Below are 13,123 nucleotides of genomic sequence, written 5' to 3'. Positions count from 1 at the left end.
TATCACATGTGGTAGAGTTAGACTTCTCAAATTTTAGATTCACTTAAAGATTTAGCGTTACTTCAGCATCTTCCAGATCATTTCAAGTAACCCAAAACTCATCATTGCAATACAGGGCTATTCTACTGGAAAAAAACCCAAACAAATGACAACCTCTAATAGTTAAATGAACACAGTTCTCCTGGATGTAAGTGGATGTTACAGTCTTACTGGTCATTTTTATTAAGTTATATACATACAGAAGTCGTAAGTGGTACAATAAAACCGGTAAGCTAGAGGACAGATTTCAAGTTCACTTCTTTTGCAGTCATTGATTTGTCAACTAAAAAAATCTGACTTGGCTGACTAGTACAAAAAACCAATGCATTGCGATGCAGATAATTTTAATATACTTTTATAATTTATACATCCTATACAAGAGAGATTGAGAATTATATTACTTGCTAGTATTTCAAAGTATTGATTTCTTTTCCTAGCTATCTAATTATTTCTCAATATCCAAGATTTAGTATCATACATCAGTTATTTTTTATGGTTTGAAAAGTGACAGAAAATGATGTTTTGATCCTATACTTACTTTCTTTGAAGGCACAGCTGCTCAGTTTAGAGGAAACTTGTTTTGTACGAATATTTGCCTGACGCAGCAGCATACCGTAGCCATGGAATATTAAGCTATGTACATCGAGATTATCTTCATCTCTTTCACACACTGAGAGTGGTATCTTGATTTTTTTAGCTATATGGGTCATCCTTCAGTAGAAAATGTCTCTTTGCACTGTAATTTGCATAAATTTATATGGAAATCATAGAAAATAAATACGGATGAATGTGATAATAGGTAAGTTTACTCTTCACACGTGTTCATCAGAAGTGTCTCTGTTGCTGCTTAGTCTTCTATTTTCAATTTAAATTCCACTTTTCCTTCATACGGATCGTGAACATTATCGAAGGTAATTCCAGCTCCAATGATTTTGCACACTATTTTAAGTTCTACATTCCTCGTAATGTTGAGAAATTTCACAGCTACCAAAGGATTGCTGTAGCTGGGCTAGGAGGAGGGGGGAAAAAAGGTACTTTAATTTTAGACTACCACTTTAAAGTGTTAAAATTAGCCTTCTCTCCAGTTCTCGTAAGGCTGCAGAGATGCTCCATACTTTTCATCTTACACAAAGATGGAGAAGTGATACTGAAATACATGAGCACCCACCTGTGCCTTTTTTCCGTAGTAGGGGAAGTAGTGCAGGCTGAAGGTACCGTTCACGGGGTAGTAGTCCACCTCCAGCGGGCGAGACTCCTCACCCTGTTTGTAAAGCAAGAAAGCAGCTCTGTTGATGGGGCAATCAGTAGCCAGCCCTGGGCCAGTGTTTTACTGCTGCTAAAAGCTGCACAGCATGTATTAAAACTGTCAAGTTCAGCCGTCTGTTCAGTGCTGGTCTTATTTTTCAAATAAAAGTGGCAATTTCCCGCTGTTGCTATTGCCAAGAAAAACAGGCAAGTGTTCTTTCATCGCAGCCGTGAATTCGGGGAATGGGCACCTGCCGAAATGCACAGGGAGCCTGAAGGAGCTGCTCCGAGGCGCAAACTTCACTAGCGGGAGCTGAAAGCAAGCAGCAAATGTTCTTCGCAGCACGGGAAAAACAATTTTTAAGGTGATTTAAAATAAAGCAAACATTTATTTGTTACTCTTAGGATGTCTGCTGCTGCAAGAAATTACACAGAACTGAGGATATTCCCAGTATTTGGCCAGAATGATCTGATGTCCAGAACTGCAGGGTAATCTTTCTGGTTGCAGCTGCACTTCGCTTGCTATCAGAGCTGCAGTGCTTGAAATTTTTGAGACTCGGACCTCATGCACTTACCACATACGTGCAGTCTACTCTTGGTGCAGTGCCGTTGCCCGGGAAGAATTTGATAATCTGAAATAGAAAACACACGTTTCGTCATCTTGGCAATTGTTTTGAGGTAAAACCAAGCAAACAATTAGCTGAGCTTCAGATGGTGCTTCATGTATTTCTGCGTAGGGCAAATGGATCGCCTTCTGCTACAGATTTTCTTTGCAGCCTGGAGAAATAAGGTGCGCAAGCATCACCTCTCTGAAATCACTTCAGTTCCTGTCACATCCTAACGCCTCAGCTGAAGGCACAGGATCGCGGGATTGCAGAATGAAACTGTTTCACGTACTGGTTCGTTGGATGAGAGCGCCACAGAGATGCTAACAAAACTAAAGAAAACCCAAAGCTTCCGAGAGTTGGTTTACAGGTCACTTTTTCCTATGTTACTTTCCTAGGGGTGGTGACCAAGTCTCACTATTTCTCTGGTAACTCTGGAGGTCTCTCGGGAGAAGCACGTGAGTTTGTCTTCCCAGTACACAGCAGAGATCGGAGCCCGTGGCAGCAGACGATGCAGCAGCTCCCCAGCGGAGACTTGAGCTATCGGGAGGGGTTTTTGGTGAATTCTTTCCTGCTCAGCACTTTGAGCTTGTACTTACCCTATTCATTTTTATAATAAAACAGGGTTTTCCTTCTGGAAATCCAAAAGTAGGATCTGTGATGCCAGAGCAGTTTTGAAGCATATCTGAGGTAAATTTGCAGGATAGTTTTGTTTTATTCGGGCCATCAAAGGTCTCCTGAATGAAGTATGTGTCACTGGTGCAGTTGACGTTCAGATGCTGAGCAGCTGGCGTATATGCTGGATGTGTGAAGGAAGAAAGAAACATTTCCCTCTAAAGTTTTTCATATATAAATTATAGATCCCAATCTCAGGGTGGAGGTTATATCCTGGAAAACTGTACTTCAAGTGAAACTGGGATTAGATGGAATAAGGAAAGTTTAAATTGTTTGGTTGGGGTTTTTTGTTGGTTTTATTTTTTTTTTAAGAATACCCAGGCAAAGCAAAAAAAGAGATCAAATTGAGTTAAGGCTGGCAATTTGCGAATTTGTGTTGATCGCTCCATATAAAGCCCATTTCAAATACAATTTTTCTCAATATGTGTATGAGAAGCACAGAAATATGATATTAAGGCTCACAAGGAATATAAACGTATTAAGATATGAGCAGGCAAATGGAGCACCCAACCTACTTTCGCTATACTCTCTGATGAGACTATGCAACGGCTTCACAAGACTTATTGTGGCACTTTGTAGTCATGGTCAATATTAGATTAATTTAGATGAGACTAGTTTTGAAGACCTTTTTTTACCCTCTCTCTTCAAATTTTCTATTAGCCTATTTTATTGAGGATATTCAGAATTAAGAAAAGTTACAGCTCCCAAGCAGCAACTAAAAGCTCTGCTCTAATAGACATATTTACATATGTTTTGATTTATAGATTCATGAGGTGATTTGCTCGTCTCTTTCAGAAGATGCCGTTTTCCACTCAAAATCTGATTTCAGAAGGACAAATAGAAAATGGAAACGCTGACTTAAGGTACTCAGACCCCACAAGGGAGATGTGACAGCACATTTCTTCAATATTATGCAGGAAACCTCATTTTTACCTGTCAGAAAAGTCCGAAGAGTTGTCACTAAACCTTCCCAGGTTTTGTTGTCGGATACGTTGTAATAAATTTGTAGTCCTCTATCCCCATAAACGTCGGGTCGTAACGTTACGCCTTCGTGGGGGAAGAAAAGGGAAGGCAAAGCAGAGGAGATGTGCCAGGCACAGATTTGTTTATTTAAATTGACAATAGTGATTACGCTGCATCAAGACTCATTATTGTACGCGTATGACATCCCCAGGTTTTGCTGGAGAGGATTTAACCACGTACAGAAACCATCTCATCTCTGAGCTGTTCAACCAAAAACCTAAAGCCTCTGCTACTGCTAAACTATTTTCTTTTCATGTATATCCATGCTGTTATCAGAAGAGCTTGCAAAGTCATTCCAGCAATTGCACTGGATTTCCCCAGGACTTGTTAAAAGTAACAGTTAAAATAGTCACGTCAGGTTAAAGAAACAGATCGTACTGCGGTGTTGAGAAACAGCTTTTGAAAAAGCCACGCTTAATATTTTACAGGAATTATTTTGCCAGCAAACATCAAGCTTACTGAATATTGGGAAAGGGAACTTCAAAATTCAGCAACAGGCAGACAGAATAATTTTTAGGGCTACAGCTTTGAAAAAGTCATATTTTCCTTCCCATTGCTTGTAAAAACAAGCCATTGGGGGGGCAAGTTTTAGCAGTAAGCACTGATGATCTCTCGCTGATACTGTCTTGTCCCTCCCCAGTCTCACTTGGTGGCCCACAAATCTTTATTTCTTATCCCATGTGTCTTTGCCTGTCTTATTTTTACTTGCTTGGCCGCTGGCACAGCACATACCTGCGGGGAGGAATTCCTGCTCTCCCAGGGACTTTCCATGCTGCTGGCAAGCGTGGAAATACGCACCCCAGGCTGCTTGCCCCAGCACCATCTTGCCAGGCACCCCAAAACCCTCCGGGGTGCTTGGGGGGCTGGAGCAGAAACCAGGGTTTCCCCAGGGGCTGACCTCCGCCCATGGGGAGAGGAGGTATATATTTATATGTACTTTTAAAAATACATATATAAAAATGAATAAATGAAATAAATGTGCCTATTTTTTTTTTTTTTTAATCCTGGAAGTGTTTTCAGGCGGAGATTAAACTTTGCAGGGATCGTCTGGGGAGAATCGACCTGATTTATTCCAGGTTTGTCTCCCCTCGTGCGCGGGCTCTGCCAATGCCTCTCAGCCCAGCCCAGCCCCACGCAGCCACCGCGGGAGCCTGGGGGTTTAACTCCTGGCCGGGGGCAGCAGCCGGCCGGACCATGGCAGTACCTGGGGATTTCAGCTGGTCTTGGTAATCCGGCTCGTACGGATTCACCGTCCTCATTAAAGAATAAATGGAGAGTGCGAACAGCCCCGACATCACCACGTAGAAAGCCAGGTAGTACAGGCTGATCCACACTGTGGAAAAAAATGGGGGCAAAATCTCATTTTTCGAGCAAGGCGGTGCAGTGATCCCTCTGCAGCCGGGACCGTCCCGGCAGCAGCGGCCGTCTCCTTTCCACCCTTGGCCCCAGCGAGGTTTTCCCTGCAAAGGGACTGGTGCTTTGGATCTTTTTCTCTACACTCAAGGACAGTCTTCTAGAAAAATTTGGCTGTAATTTTGTTCAGTTTTACAAGGATTTTTGAAGTAGTTGGTGCTTAGCCCAGATTCTTTAAAGCTTAAAAGACTGTGTGGCTTCTTGAAGTCACTTCACACTTTAAGACCATTTATCTGCTTATTAACATGGACTAAGCGACACAGCCAAGGTATTTCTTCGACAAAAACAAGTTGCTCCTTGTGTTATTTGGATGACAGATGTCAGTATTTCAGGTGTGCTGATTTTAGACCCGTATCACCTCACTGCCTTTTACATCTGAAATCACCTTCGGTGAAATGTGTCATCTCGCCATTTTATTCTGGTGTGAGGTGTAGCATCACGCTGTGTTTCTGCCTGTGTGCGCGTAAGGTGTCTTGCAGGCGGCTGGTGCCCTACAAGCAGCCAGTGAGTATTCGGGGGGGCCGTCAGAAACTGCTCCCCGTAATCACTGGCGCCTCATAGCACCTTCTTCTCTCCAAAGTGGAAAGGCTCACATTTCGGTTTGACTTTCTGTAAAATCATGGTTTTAAGAACGGCTAATAAGCTACACTCACGGGCTTTGTGGCAGAAAAAAATCATCTGGAAACTTGCAGCTACTCTTACGGTCTGTGGGAAGAGCAGGGACCTCCCTTACGATGGTCAGGGCTGCCCTTCCCAGAACGTGGATCAGAAAACCCGTCGTCGTCGTCATAGACACAAGTTTGCATTAGTACGCGGTGATAAGAGAGAAGACCTACTGAGCAGACAATAATTTAGAAAGGGATTTCGGAAAAGCAAAATGTGTTTCCAGAGAACTGGACAAAAACCACCGACTAAGCAAAATTCTCTGTATGCCAGAACCCCCTATAGCCAGCAATGTCAGAATTATACTGCAACCATCCCCCTTAGCTATTAATAAGTTAATTGCTAATGTGTTAAGTTTTGTCCTTTTGAAATATTTGGTCCAAAATCAGCTTAAAGTCTTCTTGTATTTGCAGGAACCACCTGGATCAATGGTTTGATCTAATTGACTCAGCTTACAGGGCCACCCTAAAAGTGGCTCAGAAGCATATATGAGAACTGATGTCTTCAACAATTACAACACATCTACCACCACATTGTGTCCCATTCATTAGGACGACCTCCCCCTCCCCCCAAGATTTTTAAGTATATCAGAAGGAACAGAAGACTCCTGTGTATGAAAACCTACCCCAGTTAATTAAGGTCCTTCCCATAAACAGCTTTGTTTCTGGATTCCAGACAAAACGACGGAAATTTTCCATCCGCTCGCTGCAGGTCTTTTTTTCATTTAAAGTTGCCATTTTCTCACAAAATTTCCCCAAAACACGTCCTCCTCAGAAACTAAGAAATTCAACCAGTGCCCAAACAGTCGCCCAAGAAAAAACACTTGGTTTTTATACCTTCTTCTCCGCTGAAGGTCAACGAGATTACTTCTGATACCAATGAAAGCCCCTGCTCACCATTATCAACCTGCAGCAGATACAATTCTTCATGAAGGGTGTTGATAATGCTCGGTGCTGAGGCTGGCAAGGAAAAGTGAGTTCCTATCAAATGCCCTTCTCCTTTCTCTTGATCAACTCAGCAGATCAGCAGAGTTACGCATTTTGCGGAGTGCCCATAGGGCTTGCGATAGACTCGACGCGATAGCTCTTATCAGAGCAGATAAAGCAAAGGAGAACTTGTTTCTCTCTAGGTTTTTTTTTCTTTTCTTTTTTTTTGTTCCAATTAATCTGCAAATAGTGGATATAATTCTCCCACTACAACCTGTAGCCATCTGTTGGGATATAGGAGATCGCAGAGGGAGTGAGTGGGGGAAAAGCACTGTTTCCCAGAGTGTTTGCCATGTTGTGCAGCCAGGGAAATTAAGATCATGTTTTTTCTGTTTTCTATGGGGAATGTTTTTAGGTGATCTCTGACGAAGCTAACTCAGCTTCGGAGAGTATCCCCGCCTTGCTTGCTGACTATCCCTGCCTCCCTCTCAGCACGCCACCAGAAAAGCCAGAAGAAAGATGGAGGAGAGAAAAAGAAAAAATAAAATAAAAATATAATAATAAAATAAATAATAAATATAATTTATAATATAATGATATAATAATATAATAAAAGTTTTGCCATACAGGTAAATGATGAGGCAGAGTGGAGAATATACATAGGTGTCATTTAACTCCCTTTTCTGTCTGCTTTACAGCCAAAGGCTCTGGTACGTTCAGCAGCAGACCCCCACCCCTGGGCTCGCTCTGCGCACAGAGGAGCAGGCCTGCAGAGTGCCCCCAGCAGCTCCCCGCGGACGGAAAAGCAAAGGGCACGTGGCAAATGGCAGAGCCGATGGGCCCCCACTGCAAGGGGAGCCTGGGTTTGAGGAAGCCCCTCCAGGCATGCTGGTGCGCTTGCTGCTTGTTGAAGTGGTTTGCTAATGCTCTTATTCTGTTATGGGACCCTGGTAATGTCAAACCCCCAAACTGCCCTGTGAATTCAGCAGGACCAGGGTTTCATCCCTTTTAACTAGGTATGTTGGTGTGCCCTCCCCTTCACTCATTTCACAGGACGTGGGGGGGGGGGGCAAAATCTTTAAAATGGGCACATATGAGAAGGTTGACTGAGAGACTTTGGATTATTTGGACATTGAGACAGCTGTAACTGAGCCTGTCAGCTGCAGTAATATGGCAGGGTTATTCTGTCCTGGTGGACACCAAGCTGAACATGAGCCAGCAACGGGCCCTTGAGGCAAAGAAGGCAGCCAATGGTATCCTGGGCTGCGTTAAGAGAAGTATTGCCAGCAGGTCGAGCGAGGTGAGCCTTCCCCTCTACTCAGCACTGGTGAGGCCACACCTGGAGTGCTGGGTCCAATATTGGGCTCCCCAGTACAAGAGAGACAGGGACATAGCGGAGGGCCACGAAGATGATGAAGGTTCTGGAGCATCCCTCCTGTGAGGAAAGGCTGAGAGAGCTGGGACTGTTCAGCCTGGGGAAGAGAAGGCTCAGGGGGAACTTGCCAATGCATATAAATACCTGCAGGGAGGGTGCAAAAAAGATGGAGCCCAGCTCTTTTCAGTGGTGCGCAGTGCCAGGGCCAGAGGCAATGGGCAGAAACTGAAACACAGGCAGTGCCATCTGAACATCAAGAAACACTTTTTTTTGTACTGCAAGCGTGACCTGCCACTGGCACAGGTTGTCCATAGGTGCTGTGGACTCTTCATCCTTGGAGATATCAAAAGCTGTCTGGACATGGTCCTGGGCAGCCAGCTCTAGGTGGCCCTGCTTGAGCAGGGAGGTTGGATGAGATGATCTCCAGAGGTCCCTTCCAACCCCAACCATTCTGTGATTCTGTGATAATGCTGAGTTTCTGAAGACAGAGAGAGATTTATCATGATTTTCTGCCTCAGATCAAGCAGCATGATAATTTAGCGTAATAGCCACCAATTTGGGGCATTTTAACTTGTTTTCAGATGATGAAATAGAAGTCAGGCCAAGTAAAAGCAAAATAAGATTTACAGACATTTGACCGATTTGTATTTCCCATAGAAAGGAGAGGAGGATGGACAGAAAGGTACTTTTTCTGTCAAAGGACAAATGTAGGGGTTTTTTAACATTAAAATAAGACAAGGAGATTGGGCAGTGGCCTGAAAATGATGAAAATGAGACAGCCGCCCAGAGGTCAAAAGGCTTCTGGAGGCTCCCACGTAGCAGTTTCAGAAATGGGAGCAGAGGCGTGAAGAAGTTAGGGGGAAAAGCAGGGAGGCAAGTAGCAGGGCTTCAGCAGGATTTCGCTTTTTTCTGTATCGAGCAGGAGCCCATCTGGTGAATCGGATGGAGGGGAGCAACTGGACTCAGATGGGGAGTCAGAAGATTTATGAAGAAAGAGAAGGAAATGTAAATCTCGACCCTGCTTGCAGAAAGGAGATAATTTAACAGTACGCAACTTCAGTACGCAGCTAAATCTAAACAACAAACAGATTAATTATTCATAACAAAATTCAATCCCCAATTATGTTCAAAAGGAAAAATGTTGCTACTTCTGTTTCCACAGACTGAAGATGATGTAGAAATCAGCAGGGTTTCCACCGCAAGTAAAGGCGAGGAGGCACCGCTCAGGTCGGCACGGCTGAGGCTGAGCACAAGTGTCCGCACCGGAGGCAAAACGGAGCCTCTCGGAACTTCGGAGTTTGTACTCTAACAAAACTGAAGCCAAGGATTTCATGTGCTCTTCTCTCCTATATTATTCCCCGTCTGTTCCCAGCTATCGACGGCTGGGGAACCTAAAGCTCTGCTGAGCCCGGCACCACTCGCCCAGGCGTGGCTGCGTAGCATGAGGGAGAGAGTAAAACCAGGAGGGCAGAGCCGTGGAGATGGGAGAGGATCGACGTTGGCTGCTTTCATCCCAACAGGGTCAAAGAAATCTGTCAGGATTTGCGAATTACAGAATGGGCAGGAAAATGATGGCTGAAGGAAAGGAAAGCCAGATTTCAAATGGAGGGGGAGGGCCTGGCTGCTTTTAATGCTGCCTGTAACCTGTACATAATCTGCTAACCTCGATTCAACAGTGCCGGCTATATTAGGCAAGAGTAAGGAAGCTGAATTATTTAAGTGGATGATTTAAATTAAATTTCCATATTTCTAAACTGGGGTTCATAAAGTTCAGTGAAAACTGAAAATCAAAATGCACCAAGTTAACAGCAGCATCTCCAATAAAAGGTAAGAATAAAGCAGAACAGTATTACAGATGGAAATCTGCTCTGACTAGAAGCTCCAAAAATACAAATTAGGTAAATGCATTAACCACATTAACATAAAAGCATAAATAGAATTAGTATAATTTTATTATATCCTTATTGTATAATAAGCCATGCACATAATTTCAACTGATGCAGTGTCCTGGTTTTGGCTGGGATAGAGTTAATTTTTTTTTTCTGGTATAGTGCTGTGTTTTGGATTTAGGATGAGGATAATGTTGATAACACACTGATGTTTCAGTTGTTGCTAAGTAGTGCTTATACTAGTCAAGGACTTTTCAGCTTCCCCTGCCCTGCCAGTGCAAAGCTGGGAGGGGGCACAGCCAGGACAGCGGACCCAAACTGGCCCAAGGGCTATTCCATACCATGTGGTGTCATGCCCAGTATATAAACTGGGGGGCATTGGCTGGGAGGGGGGAACCACTGCTCAGGAACTGGCTGAGCATCGGTTGGTGGCTGGTGAGCAATTGCATTGTGCATCACTTATTTTGTATATTCTTTATTATCATTATTATTATTATTATTATTATTATTATTATTATTATTATTATTATTATTATTATTATTATTATTATTTTCTCTTCCTTTTCTGTTCTATTAAACTGTCTTTATCTCAACCCACAAATTTTACTTGGTTTTTTTTCTTTTTTTTTTTTCCGATTCTCTCCCCCATCCCTCTGGGGAGGGGTGGGGAGTGAGTGAACGGCTGTGTGGTGTTTAGCTGCCTGCTGGGTTAAACCACAACATGCAGAAATTAAATACATAAATATATTAGAACCAGTAAATTACAGAAATGCACTTATATAAAAAACAGAAGCAAGAAAAACAAAGTCATAAAACAGTGGGTGGTTATATTAAGATGGTTTCTTTCTTTGATTTCTCCTCCAGTATTGGAAATTGTTAATGAAAATGTCAGATATTTCTCAGTGAAAATGAAAGATGTCAGTATTTGGAGAGCGATACATCAGTAGATCTGAGCTGAGAAACTTCCATATTATTGAAGATATCACCAGGAGTTTTGAGCCAGCATCAAACTTAAAGACAAGACTTGCTTGTGGAAGTGGTGCCGTGTGTGCCACCAGCCAACGGCCTGTGGCAGTCGCCTGGTGCTTGTGAACAGGCGCTTCCCATGTAATGCTAGCTGGATAACTGCAGAAACAATTTTCATTAAAAGCTGCATTTCACTTGCATGATTTCTAAATATAATTAAAGAAATGGGATAGAAAATAAGTAACTGCTCATTAAGTACGCAACTCCTCTTGGAAGCTATCTGCAAGCACACGAAAGCCAAGACGGTGGCTGGGATTTACCAAGGTCGCACTGTGCCCACCACCCCGGTTGGCTTCTCTTGTGAGACGAGAGGGCTGGTGAGCAAAGGCGGAGGCTTTCCAATTTGACGTCATCCAATCTGACGTCAGCAGAGCTTGCGACGCGGTAGCCAGATGGGGAGCTCTGCATTGGCTTGGGGAGGACCAGAGCAGGGTGGACGGCAGCCGGGCATAAGTCAGTCCCGCACCCTTGCAGCAAGGAAAGGGAACCACATACCAGGCAGCATCAAGAGCGCAGCTGGGAGGCCGAGCAAAGGGGTTATTCCCCGTCACCCAGTGCTCACCAGGCCACATCTGGAGCCCTGTGTCCGGGGCTTGCTCAGCGGCAGGGGAAGGCTGCAGGGAGATCCTACTGCTGTCTTCAGTGGCCTAAAGGGAGGTTTTAGGGTCAAGCTCTTCTCTGAGGAGCTCAGCAAAAGGACAAGAGGCAACAAACACAGGTGGCAGCGAAGGAAACTCCAGTGAGCTGGAAGGAGAAAGCTGGTATCTCCATGAGGGTGGTCACACGCAGGAACAGGAGCCCCGAGAGGCGGTGCAGTCTCCATCCTTGGAAGCACTAAAAACCCATCTGGGTGCAACTCTGTGCAACCTGCTGTACCCTTGGGGCCGGCCCTGCCTTGGGAGGGGGTCAGACTAGGTGACCACCACAGGTCCCTTCCCACACAGACTGTCCTGTCCATCTACGATCCTAATCTATTTTTAATTAGCAGGATGTGAACCAGAAAAGGATACCTAACACTGAAAAACCTGTGATAGTGTTGTTATATGGCAGTGTTTCTCTGGCATTTCTCTATTTGTCACTTCCAGGTCTGTTGCTGGAATTCATGAAACCAAGTGTACACTGCGCCGTCTTCAGCGTCATAGGAACGACCTGATGCTGGAGGTCCTACAGCCCCAGCCGGAAAGGACGGAGAACCCCTGCAACAGCCCCGAGCAGCTCTGCTCCTCTCTCCCCGAGAGCTCTGGTATCGCACTACCTCAGCATAGCAGTGGCTGCCAAACCCTCGGTGGCTGCCCTGCATCACGCCCGTTGCGCCTCAGCCATCGCATACGCACCGCCACCAAAACCCACGCAGGCATCGTTCTCCTTTCCTGCCCGTGCAGAGCTGCCGGCAGACCATGGAGAAGGATCGTTTTTCCACCCGTGGTTCGTGGCCCCTGAGGTCTCTGTATGAATGCCTTCCGACCATTCTGGGAGGGGTAATTCAGAAAAACAGGCCCTGTGCCCACGAGCATATGGTCTCTGCACTGGGATGAACTCTGCTGAAAAATGCTTAGAGAAAGCTAAACCTCGCAGGTTTAGCAGGCAGCACATGAGGGGTACGGTGTGTGTTATTGTAGTCCTATAAGCACCATACTTGTCAATCGGTAAGTGCTGACTTTGCTATTTCTTTATTTTCTTCTCCAGTTCTAACTGAGAATACAAAAATACAGTGTTTTATTCCAGACTGCTTCATCCAAATGAGAACATTTTTTTTTTTTCAGTTTGATGTCTAATCAGGACAAATCACTTGCGTTTGGTTCAGGATAGATTGATTGATACCTGCTTGCTTTGTGAGGCCCCCTCAGGAGTAGCAATTCCCCCCATTTCTGAGTGCCTCTGCTCGGCCCCGGGGAGCAGGGCTGTGCTAGGACCCCGCAACACAGCAGCAGGGTTGCAAATGGGGGATGGGGGTTTCCTGGGCAGACACCACGTTGCCCGGCCAGGGAGCCTGTCCCATTACCCTGGCACAAGAGGTGCTCAAGCTTAAACCCCCAGGCGATGTGACAGCAGAGGCTAACCCAGCCTGACACTGAACTGACCCGAAAGGGAACATTATAAAATTTCAGGAGTTTTTTATTCCTTAGATATTTTGACATTTCAACCTCTCCTCCCGTCAGGTCTGGTTAAAGGCTGCAAATCGCCTCCCAGTCTCCCCGTTGCTGCTGCCACGGGAGCCACGCTCCCCCTTCTGCCCTCCCTCTC

The 13,123-nt window shown here is 44.8% G+C and overlaps 2 protein-coding genes across 2 annotated transcripts; one reads left to right on the top strand and one right to left on the bottom strand.

The window, feature by feature from the left end:
* Window positions 1-844: 844 nt before the first annotated feature.
* Window positions 845-6,414, bottom strand: ATP4B (ATPase H+/K+ transporting subunit beta). Its single transcript, XM_009472617.2, is given in 7 exon segments — window positions 845-1,048; window positions 1,208-1,300; window positions 1,860-1,916; window positions 2,489-2,688; window positions 3,498-3,611; window positions 4,792-4,920; window positions 6,289-6,414. Coding segments are annotated over 7 exon segments (909 nt in total). The 5' UTR covers window positions 6,401-6,414.
* A 2-nt stretch (window positions 6,415-6,416) lies between these two features.
* Window positions 6,417-10,240, top strand: LOC148055814 (uncharacterized). Its single transcript, XM_087757399.1, has 3 exons — window positions 6,417-6,635; window positions 7,288-7,480; window positions 9,127-10,240. The coding sequence occupies exons 1-3, from the start codon at window positions 6,607-6,609 to the stop codon at window positions 9,271-9,273; spliced, it is 369 nt and encodes a 122-aa protein (XP_087613525.1). The 5' UTR covers window positions 6,417-6,606; the 3' UTR covers window positions 9,274-10,240.
* Window positions 10,241-13,123: the final 2,883 nt, after the last annotated feature.

The sequence above is a fragment of the Nipponia nippon genome, unplaced genomic scaffold (assembly GCF_047370975.1).
Source record: "Nipponia nippon isolate SJK-2023a ecotype South Korea unplaced genomic scaffold, ASM4737097v1 scaffold_2, whole genome shotgun sequence".
Taxonomy (NCBI): domain Eukaryota; kingdom Metazoa; phylum Chordata; class Aves; order Pelecaniformes; family Threskiornithidae; genus Nipponia; species Nipponia nippon.
This window is presented reverse-complemented; position numbering and strand designations above follow the sequence as displayed.